We start from the raw sequence: 18,524 nt of genomic DNA on the forward strand, positions 1-18,524 counted from the left end.
ATGGTAAAGAATCTGCCTGCAATGCCAGAGACTTGGGTTCAGTCCCTGGGTTGGGAAGATCCCCTGAAGGAGAGCATGGCAACCCACTCCAGTATTCTTGCCTGGAGAATTCCATCAACAGAGGAGCCTGGTGGGCTACAGTCCATAGGTTCACAAAAAGACACAAGACTGAGCAACTAAGCACAGCACAGCACAAGGCTGTTTATTAGTATTTAGTATTGCCAATGTTGGGTAACCTTATTATAAAAATCAGTTAATAACATGGCAGGACTTGGCCAAGAAAAGTGTTTGATGCAGATTTCTGTCATATGTTGGAAAAAGAGGTTTCTTAAGAATTATTTAAAAGTTGGCAAATTATTGTTAGCCAGATGAAGTTAGGAATATATTCCTGATATTTGGGGTTAACAAATGTATCATTCTTCTCAGTTTTGTTTCATGTTGTAGTATCGTGTTGATCAAAGTGTCTGTATGATTGAGTCAGATAATATAAACGTATTTACTCAAGTTCAGTTTCCAGCCTACATGGTTCCCGGAGTAACAGGGCAGACACGTAAGACTTAAATCAGGCAGCACCTTATGAGGTCCGCTGACGTCCATTCCTTTTGAGGGGAACAGAGTGAAGGGGAAATGAATAAAGAATGAAGGTGCTTTAACTTTTTCACTTCCTGTGACATATTTCATATAAATGATTCAACACTCATGGATTAAAGAGCAACAGTTATTAAAGTATAATTTAGCTGATGGAAAGTAAAAGAAATCCTTTCATTTCAGCCAGTGCCCATCAGCTTGCACAAATCTGTAGTCAGCAGCATTTGCTGGGAAAAAGCAGAGCTTTCGAGTTTGGTGGAGGAGTAAACTTCTCCCCCTTTTAAATGGCTGTAAAACATGTTTCCCACCCCTGCAAAGGGAGTGACTCTCGGACATTTATGTCAGTGCAGGAACTGGATCGTTGTGTCCCAGGACATGTTGTGTTGTGTTGCAGTGAACTGAATGCACTGTCTACCTGGGTTGAGGAGAGAGAAGTCAATAAGGTGCTCCCCCCTAATCATCTCTTACCAAAAAAAATGTTCCCTTCTTTTTAGAAATGTATGTCCCAGAACCAACCAATATACCCATTGAGAAGACAAATCATCGGGAGATTGACATGGAGGTCCCCCTGTGGCCCACACCTAGTGAAAACGACATCATCCATCTCCCCAGAGGTAAGTGCCAAAGTCAGCAGATAACGAGCTTATTTCACTGCAGGTGCTCAGTCAATGCACAGTGGGAGCTGGGTTCATCCTCTCTCACCACCTTCCACTTCTCTCAAATCTGTCATGTGTATGATTTACTTTTTTTTTAATTTTCAAAACTTCTTTTGAGTAACCTATTAAATCACATGTCCAAGTAATCTCAACCAACCAGCCCAGGAAAGACCTGCTTGGCTGTAACATATTTAACAGCCTGGGATGATGAAGTCAGTCTTCAGATAAAATGCCCCTTTTCTGGCCCCACATGCTCACAGACTTAGTGATGATGGAAAGAAATATGTTCCTGATCATAAAAGTTTGGTATCTGGAATTTCTAAGCCATCTCTCAAATGTATGTATGTGAATAAACTTTGTAAGCAGAGTAATAATAAATTATTCACCTGCCCCTGTGGACCCTCTATCAAGCATTTGTGCATTAAGATTGCCCTCTGCCTCCGGGCAGTTTTCACTCAGAGTCCAGTTTATTACTGATATGTTGGTTTTCCCACTCATCAGGCTTTTCCATGCTTCTTTTTTTCCTGCTCTGCCCTTTTAGTTGTGTGCAATAGAGATGTTATGCTGCCTCTCAGCAGCTAAGTGGCAAAGCAGGGCCAAGTTCCTGTCAGTCTTAACCTTCTATCTAGAAGTAGATCTCTTGATCAAAACAGTGTAAGCTTGCTCTTAGCCATGACTCGGTACTGCCTCCTGTCTATTCCAAGGACATTTTCAAAACCATTGTTAAGACAGTTTTTGTTATTTCTTTTGGAAGAACTGAATTCATGGCTTGAGAGATTAACGATCGCTTACTTTAGATGTTGTCTAAGTGTTATGCTTGGACCCAGCCAGATGACCAGAGAGCCAAATTCCTGGACCCATGTTTTGGCTCCTTATCTAACTGCTGACTGAAGGGCGCTTTCCCGTTATGTGTACAGTCAGTCAGTCAGTAAATATTAGTGCCTGTTCGGTGCCACATACTGCTCTGGGCGCTGAGTTTTGGCCACAAGAATAGCCCTTACTTATTATGTTGAGGACTCTGAGTTACATAGTAGTTGTGCTATAAAGACCCTCAGGAGAAATCTCGTGTGTTGGTACCAAGGAAATCTATGCTTCTCCTAAGCAACTGCTTTGTTTTCATTTTAAAGACAGTGTGAATCTTATTGATGATGCTTGTTTCCATTTTTGCTTTGGCTGCTAGAAAGCTTAAAGCTCAATTTTATGGCCTGCTTTTAGGCCGTAAAACAATTTAAAGACTAAATTTTTTTTTAACAGATCTCGATTGAAGCTTCAGTTTTCTTTCCCCAAGCCTCAATTTACTTTTCTTATATGTCATATATTCCCAAAAACACTTCCAATATCATTTATATTGTAGGAAGCTACAAGTTCATTCTTCATTATGTATTTGCACCCTGAATTCATCAATAGAATGTTTTATCTTTTTTGCATTTTTTTTGATGCTGACAAATACGTTTGCTTTTTTCCCACCTCCTATAAAGTACTACCATCTATGGTGGCTAAAATGACTAGAAAGGGTCTCTTCTTTCCATCCCCGCACAAACACACAGAAGTATACTAATAAAAATCTGAGTTTTAAATTAAAGACAGTATTAACATCACAAAGCTGTGTGAGCTGAGTCTTCAAAATAGTTCAAAATCAGGTCCTTTTGCTTGTATGTGTTCCGCATCTTTCACTAACCTGGTCTTTCACTAACCTGATCCTGACTACAGTGGTTTACTTCAAACAAAATGACATTTTCAGAGCGCTCCTGATTGCTGTATATTTACCTTTGTGAAAGAATGGTGATTTAAAAGAACAAAAAGACCCATCATTTATAAGAGCAAAATTAAATGTCCGTTATACAGGAAAATGATCTAACAGGCCCAGTGAATTTTTGTTTATGAAAAGTAAGGCATTTTTGCTTAGAGCTCAGTAAACTGAAATATCAACCAACAGACCAAGCTTTTGATCCTGGCTTGGTTTTTACAAGTGCCCTACTAATTAGTCTTATCTGTTACACTAAGTGGAAGCATGCACTTTGTCCTCACCTCCTGTTTACTAGTATAAATAAGCAGGGAGGAAAGCTGATGTTTCTGTTTCAGAATCTTAGAAGGACCATAAAGGTTAACATTAATCAAAATATTTTTTAGTCATTTTTAAAGTCTATATAAGAATCTTATTTTCTTGACTAGCTAGAATCAGTATCATCCTGCCCAGTTATTAAACCTTCTCACCCTAATATTTCCTTTATTACATCCATCCTAAGAGTTCTGCCCTTTCATAAGCGCTCTTTGGATCCACATTAGACTTTAATCATGTTTTAGCCTTAAAGTACTGGGAAGCAATAAAACCAAGCCACTGATCTCTGTTTGCAGTGTAATTAAGATAATCCTTAAACATTCTGGTTTAGGTAATAAATGCTGGTAATATTTTTTTTCTCCCAGACGTGGGTCACCCCCAGATAGATTACAGAGATAACACCAGGCTGAACTCAGAAGATTCTTCGGTGGACTCCATTGCCTCCGTTGTGGTTCCCATAATAATAGGCCTCTCTATCATAATAGCATTCCTGTTCATCAATCAGAAGAAACAGTGGATACCACTGCTTTGCTGGTATCGAACACCAACTAAGGTACTGTCCTAACAGTTTCAACCTCTTAAACAGTCAAACTAGGAAAGCCTCCATGCTTGTGTTTCCTTAGTTGCTGGATATCTGCTCTACCAGCCGAATCTTATTTTGCTCTTCATGGCCCCAAATGTACATCAGGCTGTAGTGATCAGATATGTAGTACTTGCCTGGGGCTAGACCAGTCACTGAATGAATTCTCCATCATCCAACGGTTAACGAACCTGACCTTTTTCACAAGTCCAATTTCCTGAATTTAAAGTTTTCAAATAGGAATCAATCCAAGGGTATTTGTTTAAGTCACTGTTGTTTATATTAGAGATTACAACTTGATCACTTGGTATTTCTCAATCATCCATCAACACAGAATTGGGAGAGGAAGAAAAAATCACAAGGGTAGAAGATAACACTCAGAAAAGGGAAAGAGGAGAGCTGAAAGCTCATAAAGATGTACAGAAGTCCAAAGGACAGGGAAACATGTCAGATGCAAACAGAAAGGAGAAGGGCAGCGACAGATGGAGACATTGCGTGAAATAATACCAGACAGGGTGGAGAAAGGCAGATTTCGTATTGCAGAAAGAACATGTATTTACTGTCAATACAAAGGGCTTCAATCTGCCTGTTTTAAAAAGGAGGAAGGAATTCATTTACTCAAGAAAAAAGTCATACAACCTTAAGAACTGAAAACAGCCATTTTATCATCCAGATAACCCTTTCCCAGAAAATTTATCAGATGGAATAGCCTGCCTCTGATTTTTTCCAACAAATACACGAATTGCTGCTGGGTTGGGATACAGGGCTGTAGAGGACAGTCCCCACCTGCAGAGCTGGGGAAAGCGTGTGGCTGGAGACAGAGGGACTGGCCCAAACCGGGATGCTCATTCTACAGCCTGAGTGATTCAAAGTGGTCCATTTATCTTAACAGCTGCCTACCTGGTACCTTCCATTCATCCTTCAACTCTCTTAAGCATTGATCTGTACTTCAAGGATTTGAAAATAATTATGTCACTTCAGTATTTTTTTGGTTCCTTTATCTCCTCCTTGTTTGACATAATTTATTGGCATTTTACCTTTAAACACAATTTTTCAGTATCCCAGTATAGTTGGTGGGACTTCCCCAACAGTTCAGTGGTTAAAGTTCTCTGTTTCCACTACAGGAGCCACAGGTTTGATCCCTGATCAGGGAACTAAGATCCGTGTGCCATGCAGCATGCCCCAACCCCCTCAAAAAGAACAGGCTATTACCCCATGTAGTCCGCTCATCCATGTACTGTGATGATGTTATCTCACTTGAATGAGGCCTAGATATCTGTTGATTCAAGATACATAACGCAGCTAATTCTTTATGGTTTTTCCCCCCCTTCTTCTGAAATAGCCTTCTTCTTTAAATAATCAGCTGGTATCTGTGGACTGCAAGAAAGGAACCCGGGTCCAGGTGGACGGTTCCCAGAGAATGCTGAGAATCGCGGAACCAGACGCGAGATTCAGTGGGTTCTACAGCATGCAGAAACAGAACCACCTACAGGCAGACAATTTCTACCAAACAGTGTGAAGACAGGCGGCGCCAGCGAGGTTCTGAAAGACAGAAAAACGACTCAGTCTGCTTTTAAAAGAGTAAACTCGAATTCGTGCACTTGCTTAGTGGATTGTATTGGATTGTGACTTGATGTACAGCGCTGAGGACTTCCTGGGCTGGGCTCTGGCGGCTGCGGCATGCGGAGCAAGCATTCCCACTCCTCCTCAAGATGACTGACCAAGTGGTGTCTCAGAACCAAAGGTTTCAAAGTTGCTAAGATGTACTTGCTTGTAATGTAGCTGTAGAGAAACTTGGGGGTGGGGACAGTGAGTTTGGTTGGGGAGAGTGGGTGGGAGGGGGGTGGTGGTGGAAAGACACAGTTGGTCAGCTCCGCTCGGGGAGAAGGCCAGTCCAGTGGCCCAGAGGATACCTTTTCCTGTTGCTCGGAAGACTGCACTGGTTGCTGCAAAGCTCAGGCCTGAGCGAGCAGGAAAACAGGCCTTGCGATCCTTCTGCCTGTAACCACCTTAGACTACCAGACAAGAGCACCAGACCCTTTTGATAGCCATCCCAGGCGTCAAGCCACACGCTTCTTTTCTATACAGTCACAGCTGCAGTAGGCGGCGAGGAAGCAGGAGGCGTGGGGTAGCCACGTTTCTCTAAAGCGGGTGATTAAGGATCTACACAGTTATACTTTTTGCTGCTTTCTTTTTTCTTCCGAGCCAATCAACCAGTTCCTAGCAGAGTCAGCAGATGATCAGGACCCGAGTCGTTTCTTGACGTGAGCACTGGAGCTTTTCTGCCGGCCACGTGGCAGGAAGGAGAGGGTGAGGTCACCAGGCATTTCCAGGGCTACACTTCCTTGTCGCTTTCTTCTGTTCTGTTGTTGGTTGTTCATAGTTTTCGTTGAAGCTCTAGCTTAAAAAGAAAATTTTTTTAAAAAAAAGACTGTTCGGGGATATTTTTTTTTCCTTATTATATACTGAATCTACAAAATAGAAACTACTTCATTTTAATTGTATATTATTCAAGCACCTTGGTTGAAGCTCAAAAAAAAAATTATGCCTCTTTAAACTCTAGCAATTATAGGAATATTTATGTAACTCTTATGCTTCAGAAAAACAAAAGTATTTGTGTGCGTGTGTATATAATATATATATGCATATATATTTATACACATACAATTTTATGTTTTCCTGTTGAATGTATTTTTATGAGATTTTAACCAGAACAAAAACAAACAGGCATTCCATCACAAATTTTTGACTAACACAAAATCTCATTCTACCTACAGTTTAATTGGGAAGAGGAATGTGTGTGTGAGTGTGAGTGTATGTGTGTGTATGCACACACCTTGAACAGTCAGCCCCATACCTGCCATGGAGAAGGTATTCCTTTATTAAATTCTTCCTCATTTGGATTTGCTTTCGGTTTTCAATTCGCTCACTGGCCAGAGACATCGATGGCAGTTTTAGCTGCATCACTAATCAGCTCCTGGATTTTTTTTTTCTTCTTTCAAACAACTGTTTGAAACAACTACTGGAATATTGTCCATAAGAAGCTGGAAGTTTGTTGTAGTTTGCCTCAGATATAACTGACTGTATACTATAGTGTTAAACTTTTCAAACAGCTCTTAGCACTTTTATACTAATTACCCATTTGTTGCATTGATTTTTTTTTTCTTTTAAAAATGCTTGTTGTGAAAGACACAGATACCCAGTATGCTTAATGTGAAAAGAAAACGTGTTCTGTTTTGTAAAGGAACTTTCAAGTATTGTTGTAAATACTTGGACAGAGGTTGCTGAACTTTAAAAAAAATTAATTTATTATTATAATGACCTAATTTATTAATCTGAAGATTAACCATTTCTTTTGTCTTAGAATATCAAAAAAAAAAAGGAAAAGAAAAAGGTGTTCTAGCTGTTTGCATCAAAGAAAAAAGATTTATTATCAAGGGGCAATATTTTTATCTATCTCCAAAATAAATTTGTTAATGATATGCTACCAAAATAGATTTACATCAGCCTGATTAGTATAAATTTTTGTTGACAATTAACCATTCCTGGCATAAAAAGTCTATCAAAAAATTGTAAATGCTTGCTTTTTGTTTTTTTCAATCATGGCCATATTATGAAAATACTAACAGGATATAGGACAAGGTGTAAATTTTTTTTATTATTATTTTAAAGATTTGATTTATCCTGAGTGCTGTATCTATTACTCTTTTACTTTGGTTCCTGTTGTGCTCTGTAAAAGAAAAATATAATTTCCTGAAGAATAAAGTAGATACATGGCACTTGGAGTGCACTGTAGCTCTACAGTTTGTTTTCTTCAAAAACCAAGGCTGTAAGAGGATTACCTGCAACTTGGCTCTTGGCAGCAAATAAACACTCTGAATCCAAATCACATGATGTCGCTTTCAGAAAGATTCTGTCTGCGGTGTGAAAGATGACTCATCCTTTTAAGGTTGACAGTTCCATGAGTCTCCAGCATCACAGACAGCCCCAGTGCTTTGCTCAGAAGGCAGGCCTTTCCCAAGGAATCCTTGTGAGACAAAAAAGGAGGCCTCCCCCGGCCCCAGTGCCCACCCACTGCCAAGCGTACAGCCCAGGGAGGCTGCTGTGAGGGAAATTTAAAACCTACCTGTTGTCAGTCACCAATCAAATATGCCCAGCTCATCATTAGTGTCATTCATCATGTGTAGGAAAAGAGCTGCAGGGGGAACTCTAGGGTTTACTGCTGAGGAATAATGAGGTTACCAAGCAAAATCAGGGAATCCTCATTAAAAAGGGACTTTGAGTTGATCGGAAAAAACAGCATTCTTTTCATACAGTTCAGATGCATCAACTTAAGAAGGAACTATAAACAGACTGTCGTTGAGTGGCTTCAGAAGCCAGCCCTTTTGCTATTTAGGGCTCCCCTTGTATAAGACAATTTTATTGGTAAGAATCTTCATCAGTTCAAGAGCATGGGATAAACTGTTCACATTCACTATGAAGACATAAATAAAACACAGAACCATCTCCACTTCCACAAAGCCCTAGAGAAAGGCCGACATGCTCTGCTGGCACCAAACTCCAAACTGACCTGTTGCCGTCTTCATGTTTTACTGAGCAGAGTGAGGAACACAGTGGGCTCTGTGCACTCAACAGATGTTTTAAGTGGGATCTGAAGTGTCCGATGGCTAATTAGACTCTACTTACATTCATGTTGGTGATGGGAAGAGGCTGTCAGGAATGTTTCACAGACCCAGGAAAAGACGAGACTTCTGTCATTCCACAGTAGCTTATCACTATCTGTAAAATGCCCCTCTCCCACCACGCCACCCCCACTAAGCATGAGGCTATTACAAGCTCATGCTCTGTGATAAGACAGTGTGTGGAATTGCAAGGGGAGGAATCCAGCATGGTTAAGGGAAGAAAAGTTAAACAACAACAAAAAAACTCAAAATTCTCAAATGTATGCTACTTTTTTTTCCAACATTTATTAAATGGAATTGACTTGATTGGAACTGGCAAAGGCGTTTCATGACTAGGGATGGATCCATGAGTAGCTGTTCCTAGAATTAGTGCTTTAGGAAAACACAGGTGTGAATAAAATACAATAGTAACAGGGAACAGGCACTGCTGCAGCATACGGTTTAAGCACCTTAAAAGACACCAAGGACACTTTTAAGGACACTTCTTCACAGACATGTGAAATGAAACATGGAAACCTCTAAGGTTGAACAATACAAGATTCTGAAAGTGAATGTCAGCTTAATGGTTAAAACTTGAACAATGGTGAGACACGCAGCAAGCCCTAAGATCGACCATCTCCAGGTGTTTTGATTTTGACAAAGTATTAAGCCAAGATAATGTATATTATGGTTTCCCTTCTTCCAAAAATCCCAGGTTTCAGTCTCTCTGGACAATACTGGTAGGTAATGTTTATACTGACAGTTCTCTTATTAAAAAAAAAAAAAAAATCAGTGTTGGTTCTTGCCATCACCGAAGAACAGCTACAGTATAAATCTCAATGCTTTAATCTAGCTCTTGAGTGAATGCAGCTTAGATCTAGAAAGCCGTAAAAACTCAGACGTTCTGTCTGTTAATGAAAAATATAGCTGCGTGTGCACAGTGAATGTCACTCCCCCTTACTCTACAGAGCCAGAGAAGAGTTCATAATTGTTAGTATTTAACAAAAAAAAAAACCTCTAGAATCCAAAATAGTGCCATGGTTCTCTCAGTTCAAGATACAAAGAATTAGAGAAGGCATGATCTAGTAATACTGAATCACAAACCCAAGTTCAAGTGTCCTGAGTTTCCGATAGCAGGAAGGTAATAGTAGCCAGCTTTCAGAATAATGCTATAGGAATTGTAGCTTGTTGCCCACGAAGGATAAAGCTGTTCCTGAAGTGATGCTGCCCTATGTAGGACACAGAACTAGAGGAGGAGGAAGAAAAAAAACTTTAGAATAGAAATGCATATTTTGTATACATTACATAAGATGTATATATATATTTATATACATGTATATGTCTATTCATTTTATATACATTCTATATGTATATAAAAAACACCATTAAACAAAACTAAACATTAATAGGTATCTATAGTAGCATTTTTTTTTAAGGTATCAAAGGCTATACCCAACAACGAAAAGTTTTCTCAAGACACACTGATTAGAATTGTCCAGAAATGAGATGCCAAGAGGTCATGTCTCTCAGGGTACTACTTAGAGATACAAACCTATAATAGCCTTGTTGGAGGCTTGTAACACAGGAGACGGCTCACTGGTGAAGTCAAAGAAGGAAGCAAGTTTCTGCATACCACTTTCTTCCTGTCTTGGATCAGCACAGTGGCAACCAGAGCTACACTAGCCTTTGGTACAGCTGTTGAGGGCTGGGATAGAGCAGGCTGCAGTGGCGTGATTAAGCAGTGCTGAGAAAGAGAAGCGTAATAGCCCGTAGCATCCACCCCATCTTAGGTCAAATGAGGCCACTTTTCTACCTTCTTTCACTTGTCACCTTCGCATTGAAATTAAGGTGGTATATGTGGGCAGCCAGGCTTCCCAGGTGGCTATGGGTAAAGAACCCACCTGCCAATGCAGGGAACATGAAAGACATGGGTTTGATCCCTGGGTCAGGAAGATCCCCTGGAGGAGGGCATGGCAACCCACTCCAGTATTCTTGCCTGGAGAATCCCCATGGACAGAGGCACCTGATGGGCTACAGTCCATTGGGTCACAAAGAGTCAGACACGACCAAGCGACTAACACACGCACACGCACACACACGCAACCCACAGTCACCAGCGTTAAAAACAAGGAGAAAGTCCCGCCAAGAAAGGGGATGAAGAGTCTTCCCTTGAACAGACATGACCAAGCGACACACACACAAACACATAGACACACAACCCGTAGTCACCGGCGTTAAAAACCAGGAGAAAGTCCCACCAAGAAAAGGGATGAAGAGTTCTCCCTTAAACAATACCCCCTTCCCAAATAAAGTGTTCTACTGATCCCCAAGGAAGAGAAATCACTAACTGGCTGTGGATTTCCAGAATAGGTGGAAAGAGCATTTCGAACCGCCTTCTATGCGCACCTTCCCAAGCATGTGAACACCTCTGAGTGTGTTACCCTCCCCTCTTCATTTTCTTGGGCTATCAAGTCACTCCTTAGTCTGAACCCCAGCTCTTTCTCCACCCAGTCCTTACGGTACAAAGCCAAGACCACAACACGCACACAAGCTTGTCAGCGGCTGGTACAGTTTACCTAGAGATGGGCTGGCAGGTGGGGCGGGCACCTGGGTCACCGGGACAGGGGGCACTGGGGCAGAGGGGAAGCTTGAGGCAGGGCAGGGTCACAGTTACAGTCCTGGGTTTTCAGGGAAAAAAGTAAAAATCACTTACCCCCACCCCCACCCCCACCCCCTAGCGCTGTGCTCTCTGGGTCGCACAATTCTCCCGTGAAGTTGGATGATAAAATAGCTAGAGTGTTTGGGAAGCTGGTTCTATCCCTGGCTCTCACGGCAGTACCCGAGCAACCCGCTCCGATTGAAACTTAAGACATGTTCTTTCTGCGCACCTCATTCCTGATTCACGTCTATAAAGAACAAACCTCAGAGCGATCCAGCTTCCATGCCAGTGCTAGCACAACACAAAAGCAGACAGAGAGGTCAGGCTTTTGCTTTCAGACAATAGGGAGCGCAACAGGAAGAGAAAGCCCTCCATCAGAAAACACGGCTTACTTAAAAACACGATCGTGTCAATTTAGTCTTTCCTAAGCCCCCTGTTAACCCGTGATCCTTATGTACTGTTCACTCTGTGCTAGTTCCTCCTCTGTCAAGCTATGATTGAGGAACAGTCCCGTCTGAGTTACTGAACAACTTCTGTTCAGTTAGCAGCTCCTGATGGAGAAGAGTGAGAACCCAGAGAAGAAAAGCAGGACCCGAGGAGAGCACTGCTCTCCGACTTGGACCAAGCACCACAGGGTACAGCCTACGCTGCCCTGAAAATCTGCCACCTGGAAAACATACTTTCAAAGAAATCATTCCATTCAAAAGCATTAGCTTTGCCGAGAATTAAGTAAGATCTTCAGTCCCTCTATTATCCAAATTTTGTTCTTTCCTCGGCAAAGTAGGTGATGTCATTTAAGTCTCACACAATCTTCTTTGCCTCATCACTGTTCCCATCCTGTGTGATCCTGACCTTTCGTAAGGTCTACGGTTCATTCTTCACTGCCCTCAGTTTGTGCACATCCATTCTTTTTCTCTTTCTCCCTACCTGCCCTGTCCCTTACCCAGTCCCGTCCACAGTCCCTTTGAGATGGTTAACTGATCTGAATGTTCCGGCTTTCATCTGTCCTTCTCCTTCTATTGTCCCCAAGATGGCAGAGGCCACCTTTCTCAAATCCTCCCAGTGTTAACACCCAAGACTCACATAATTATGGCAATATCTCCATAATATTTCCTCCACTGCCTTCCTCGATTATTTATAATTTAGCTGTGAAAATTATTTCCAGCCCAGGACCTCAAAAACTAAATTTTATATAACCATGCTTTATTATGTTGGGAGCATAAGTAAGTTACATATCTATCCTCATGCTGCAAAATACAATAAAGAAAAGTTGCACATTTAGAAGGTACTTCTTAATCTATTAGCAAGATGATACATTTATTGACTAATCAAAACTTCCCAACTACTACACATACACTATTCTAAAACTCACCTTTTTACCCCAATATGAAGTAAAAAATCTTAAAAAAAGGAAAAAAAAAACTCACCTTTCAGTATATAGTCTGTTAACAAGCTTGGAACTTTTTCACTATCCTCTTTCATGGCACGAAGAACTATAAAATAAAAGGAAAAAGAAAACAGTGATTTCAAATTCAGACAATCTCTCTCATTCTAGCCTTAGTCTTAATTACATGGTATAGCCAATTCATGCAAATTGATTATCTTCTGGATGAAAGACTACAACTGCAAATGGACAAGAATTTATTATAGCTGAATAAGTCCTCATTCAGGTAAGAACATTGCAGCTACCTGAGAGTTATTCCCTTGATTTAAAATTTCTAAACACTGAGGCAGGAAAGAGGAACTGGGTTTATTACACAGAGGCTCAGTTTTGTCTTCATAAATACTGGCAAGCAAGTTACCAAAACGTGCGCTTCTATGAGCTCTGGGAAGGAGAACCTCAGTGCTGAGGTCTCCTGAGCTGGAGAAACTCTTAGAAAAAATGAAGAGTTAGCGGCACTCTCCAAGGAGCATTATCTGTAAGCCTTCTCAGAAACTTTTAAAGAAAAGAATAAAATGAAGAACAGACTTCCATAAAGCCAGCACCCTGCCAGGCTGCCTGCTCCTTAAAATGACAGAGGGACCTGGGTGAGTCAGCCTTATTCTAAAGAGAATCCTTGACAATTTGATCTCTAAGCAAAGACATAACAGAAGACACAGATACTATCATAGTGGATAAAAAGCATGTAGACCACCTGGGTTCAGATAAACCCACGAAGAATACTGTCCTTTCACAGTGACTGCCAACTCAGACCCTCTCCGGAGCATCCTCACTGTTCTCCCCCAGGTGTATGACCAGACAACCCAGGGCAACTGTCAAGTCAGCCTTCCTGGGTTTAAAGCCTGGCTCGGCCACTTCCTAGCAGTGGGACTGTGAGCAAGTGACTTAACCACCCAGTTCCTCATCTGTGAAGGGAGAATAATAATTAGACTTGTCTCCCAGGGTTATTCTGAGTATGAAGTTACCAATTTAGACATGAAGGCCTTCAAGTAGTGTCTGGCACCTAATACACACTATGTAAGCATGACCATCATTAACTAGCAACGTTCCAATTCTTACCACAACTGTTACTGCACCTCCAATAGCTTTTATGAGGAAGGCTGCATATCTAAACACCGACTGTCTCCACAGGGCTTCCCCTGCAGTGTATCTACAGGTAGGAACGGCAGAGGCTCAGATTCTCCCCCAAATTTTCAAGACACAAACTCTTTTAAACATTCATAGTAAAGGTCATCCTTCCATCTACTATACTGATGTAGTATATAGTAAATTAACTTGGATACTCATTCACACACTGTACATACGCTCGCTCACCCCAAATTCCAAGTTGTGTCAGTCTACAAAGACATCATCTAAGACTCTGTGCCTAGGGCATTTTGATGTGGGAATTATGTGGACTTTGGTTTGGCCAAGTATGTGCTTGTCCTTGATCTGAGAAGCTGAGATTTCTCAGTATTCCTGGCTTCTAGGTAGTATTTCTGTTCCCTTCTTAGAGAAATACTTATGTTCAGTATTTCTGTTTTCAATCATATTTTAGATTTATTTTCAGTTCTACATAAAATCACACACCAAAAGCACAGCAGACTGGGAATTACAAGAGGTGGCTCTGTAATTAGTGGAAGCACAGAGTCTTAACCACTGGACCTCCAGGGAATCCCTGCTATGTGGCCTTGGACACTTGTAACTTCCTGAAACATAGAGGACTGGCCACCCACTTAATCTGTGATTTCTTTTAGACAGACTGGCATCACAGAAGCTTGAAATGTTTTGAAGTTTTGTTCAAAGTAAAGAATATGTCAATCCTAAAATTCCAATAAAAAATTCATTAATTCTAAAAAAAAAAAAAAAAAAGCTTCAGTTAGTAGGCAGGCTGCTTGCAAATAACATACTTCTTTCCTCAAGCTCCCTCTTCCTATGCCTCCAGAGCCCTAAGTTCCAAAATCCAGATCATCATTAATATCCACTCATGTGATGTTCTCTCATATGGCTCCCTCTTTAATTTACAGTCACCACGAACATTTATGATTAGAAAAAACCTAATAGGGGAGCAAATTCAATCCTTTCAAGAAAAGGCCAAGTGATTGACTTGTACCAATTATACATAATCTATTTACTATGAAATAAATAGAGCAAATGTGTTAATCCTAATTTTTCACTGTGACCAACAGAAATGCCTGTAAATAACAGGGACAGAACCAGAATTTAGGGCTCATTTATAGCTATTATAGACACACATTATAGTGAATGTCTCTTAAGTCTAACAAATTCTTTTAAAATGCAAGCCCACTGAAGGTGGAGTATTTTTGTCTGCTTTGTTCACTGAAGTATCCCAAGTGCCCAGAACAGCATGGCCCAGGGTAGGCCTTCAGTAAATGCTTGCTTAGTGAATAAGTACTTAAAATACTATTATCAGTTTATTTTCTGCCTGTGACTACCTACCTTCATCTCTGCGTTCCTAAGAAAGGAGTGTTTTAGGCTGCACTTCTAAGTTGTTCCTACTGAGATACTGTCAGTCATATTAATATAAGATCCATGAAGCACTTATTTTACTGAATATTCTTAAACATACCATAGGTGATGGAAAATTAAGTTACATTTTTTTCCCCAAAAAAGTTCAGCTTGTAAATGTTTCAAATGTTAAGAAAAACAGGAAAAATACAAATCAGCTCTAGAGTGAGAGTTGGATTTAATGTCACAGCCATTTACATTTTCCTTCTCGAAAGAATAAATGATGAGATCCATCATACGCTACCCTAAATTGACAAAATAAAACCGCAGCAACAATTAAAATAACTGTTCAGAATCAGCAAAAGTAAGTAAGGCAACAGTTTAGTTTCATCTTTGCTTACTTTTTGTTAATATCTGAAGATCTTCAACAGATGGCGGTCCATTTTTTTTCTCGTAAGGAATGACTGTTGTCAAGTACTGCCAAGTTAAAAAAAAAAGTCACTTGAATCTGCATTCCCTTCTCTGTAAAAGTGTGATATAGTTACTAGAAGGTTTGTTTTATAACATGAAACATGAGCCACTTTAACAATGAACACAGGTATCTTACTATCTCAGCCAGAGCTCATTTTTTTTGGCCACCTCTATTTCATACAAGCCCATTGTTTACATAAATATCTACTTTTTCTCCTTTCAGTTACTGAAAATTTCACAGAAGGAGGTGTGGGAGGGTGATCTGCCCAATTTGTTCATTGTTAAAGTGAAGTCTTATCCAACATTCTCCTTGCATATTTCAACACATTTTTGAAATGGTAATTTAAACGCAACTACATAACCATTCTGCATAACAAAATAGTTCCCAGCAGTTAAATGATTCTGTTTCAGACCATTTTTTCCTGGTTGAACAATACAGTCACATGGGTAACTTGACAATTTTAAAAACGCATTCCAGCTTTCTCCAACAGCTAAAAAAGAAAAACTCAGGTAATTTTAGAGATGTATTACTGTTATTTTAAATTATTGTGTAAGTAGTTATAAATGCATAAAGGTATTCAGGAAAAGAGAAAAGTGAAAGGAGAGATGGGCCTAATGAATAATGAAAATTCATGTCTGATATCGAGACAAACTATCTGGTTCACTATTTCAAGGCTCACAAGTATCACTAATGTTCTGTAACTATGTCCCATGACAGCATAATCTAAAAATCACTGTCCAGATTCTCTTCTGACCACCCCACCAAAAAAAAATGTATAGCTCAATGTATTCTGCATGTGTTTATCTAGAGATCTACTAGTTTGTATTTTTTAACTTGGAATCTCCAGGTGCACCCATTATTTAGCCCCAGTCCTGACTCTCAGCTCTATTCCTAATCCTCTTTGATCAATTTTATCCCATGCATAATCAAAAAAAAAATAGAACTGCTTAACAATAACTGCTTACAATGAATTAGTCAATATTTAAGAAACTTAATTTCCACCATCTTTTTGGTGTAGGCCTCTCCAAGGTGATGCCAGGGTTGTGTAACTGAAAACGTTTCTTTGTAAAGCATACAGAGGAAGCCAGAAACATGTCCTTCTGGGGCATCACTAATAGCGTGCAAGTCAAGCCACTTGAAGGAGGACCAGGAAGCCACATGTTGGCATGCATGCTGTCTGACCATACGTTCAGGCCTTCCTGCCCTACTCTGCCCTACTCCTGCCCTGACATGCTGGGTCAGTTTGGAAGGTATTCTGCTATTTTGTGGGTCTGAGAGAGGTGAGAGGCATTCGAATTAAAACAACAAAAAAAAATCAACTATCCCTTAATGGAGCCCACTTCTGAGTTGCAAATGTCAGCGTGAAGAATTATTTAAAGTCGATTATTTCTCTTCTCGAGCAAAACAAAACTATCTGCAGTAAAAGCCTAGGCTCAAATGTCTTACTCTGATAAACCGCCTACAAGCTATATATACTCTGCACACTTTCCCAATCTTCACTTAAAAAGTAAAGAAGAGTTTTCTTTTTAATGTGAAGGTTTCAATTGTGAAAGGTAATACTAAGCACACTCAATATAGATGTGTTTCCTATGTTCGTGACATTCCTTAAGTCATTATATTAAAAAAAAAGTTAATATAACTAACACTATAAATAACATTACACATTTTACTATATATTTCTATCCATGTGTGATTTTATACTAATCATCTCTCATGCCTCATTTGGGGACAATGGAGTTGACTGACCACATGATACATCTTAAAAACACATGAATTTCATTTAAAAGTAGGTAAATTCTAGACAGTTTGACCTAGAACTATAGTCTAAATGATACCAACATCTGGCTTTCTTTCCCCCCAGATGAGATCTCGTTTCTTTAACGTTCAGAATTACAGTAGCATATTCTACTTTAGTTATTTTCACAACTATATATTCTATACATGCAATTCATTAAATCAATACATTCATATCTACTTGTTTAAAAGTAAGAGTGGAAAATAGAGCTCTAAAACATGTATTAAGAATGCATTTATTGTCCAATTTGAAAAAACGCTTTTTCCTAAAGGGAAATACTATGCTTTATCAAGGCTGTAAATATAACAAACTTTCATTTCTCTCTTAAATTAATTAAGACTATTAATTAATTAATAGTCTTAGTAAATTAGTGAGACTGCCAGCTTTCAGGACCTTAACTTACACAGCGAATGAAAAAGCAGAGAATGAGGAAAATAACGATAACTGAGCACCTGTTTCTCTCCACCTGAATTTCCAAAGGTGTGGCGGAGGCCATTCTGAATGACATTTGAGATCCCTTCCATGCTGAAGCGCTAAAGGCAGGAATAAACGGCCCGGAAGAAAAGGACAGGGAAAGAAGTTCAGAGACTATTAGTAAGAACATACCACGATGACTTATGCGCTCGAGAAGCAAGCAGTTAGAAAACGCCACCAACTCATTCAGATAAAGCAGACAAAATCATGCTGTTTTAAAATGCTTTTGCTTTCATTTCTTTGTAAGTCAAATACAAAAGCAACTATGTTTATGCTACTATATGTGTGAAGATACGTCCTGAAGTAGCTGATCAATAAATCTGCTCCAATACAAACTCTGTAAGTTGTACAGGTATTTGTTTTATGCAAAATCTGCCACATGACTTTAAAAATACCTTTTGATATTGTTTACCTATATTTTTTCAAAAGTCTGAAAACTAACACTAACAGTATGCATATTTTTCAGTCTAAGTTTGCATATTTCTACTATAGGCCTGGAGAACAGTAACATAGCATTTGGCAAATGGAAACGCTGTTACTCAGAGTGTTGGTTATGGCTTCCCACTCACTCTGCAGGCCACCTGCCACTGCCTTGGTGCAGAAAACGCGAACTGGAGGAACGCATATGCTCTCTCTTCCTGGAGAGCAGAGTGGATCCCACATGCCAGCACGGCCCCCTAAGATTTCCACC

General features: G+C 39.9%; 2 protein-coding genes across 4 annotated transcripts in view; one reads left to right on the forward strand and one right to left on the reverse strand.

Annotated features, from left to right (window-relative positions):
• The window catches only part of CRIM1 (cysteine rich transmembrane BMP regulator 1), a 210,651-nt gene extending 202,879 nt beyond the window's left edge, over positions 1-7,772 (forward strand). Inside the window, exons 15-17 of the mRNA XM_018055113.1 lie at positions 1,083-1,202; positions 3,669-3,856; positions 5,226-7,772. Of these exons, the coding sequence (XP_017910602.1) occupies positions 1,083-1,202; positions 3,669-3,856; positions 5,226-5,402 (485 nt within the window). The 3' untranslated portion in view covers positions 5,403-7,772. The remainder of the gene's footprint in view (positions 1-1,082; positions 1,203-3,668; positions 3,857-5,225) is intronic.
• Positions 8,827-18,524, reverse strand: part of FEZ2 (fasciculation and elongation protein zeta 2) — a 43,506-nt gene continuing 33,808 nt past the window's right edge. For 2 of the 3 annotated variants that reach the window (XM_018055117.1, XM_018055114.1), the window contains 4 exons: positions 17,812-17,892; positions 15,494-15,569; positions 12,631-12,696; positions 8,827-9,790 (listed from right to left, as the gene is read on the reverse strand). In XM_018055117.1, coding sequence (XP_017910606.1) covers positions 9,774-9,790; positions 12,631-12,696; positions 15,494-15,569; positions 17,812-17,892 — 240 coding nt within the window. In that variant the 3' untranslated portion in view covers positions 8,827-9,773. The remainder of the gene's footprint in view (positions 9,791-12,630; positions 12,697-15,493; positions 15,570-17,811; positions 17,893-18,524) is intronic. The other variant, XM_018055115.1, reaches the window with a different exon arrangement.

This window comes from Capra hircus, chromosome 11, assembly GCF_001704415.2.
Source record: "Capra hircus breed San Clemente chromosome 11, ASM170441v1, whole genome shotgun sequence".
NCBI classification, from domain to species: Eukaryota; Metazoa; Chordata; class Mammalia; order Artiodactyla; family Bovidae; genus Capra; species Capra hircus.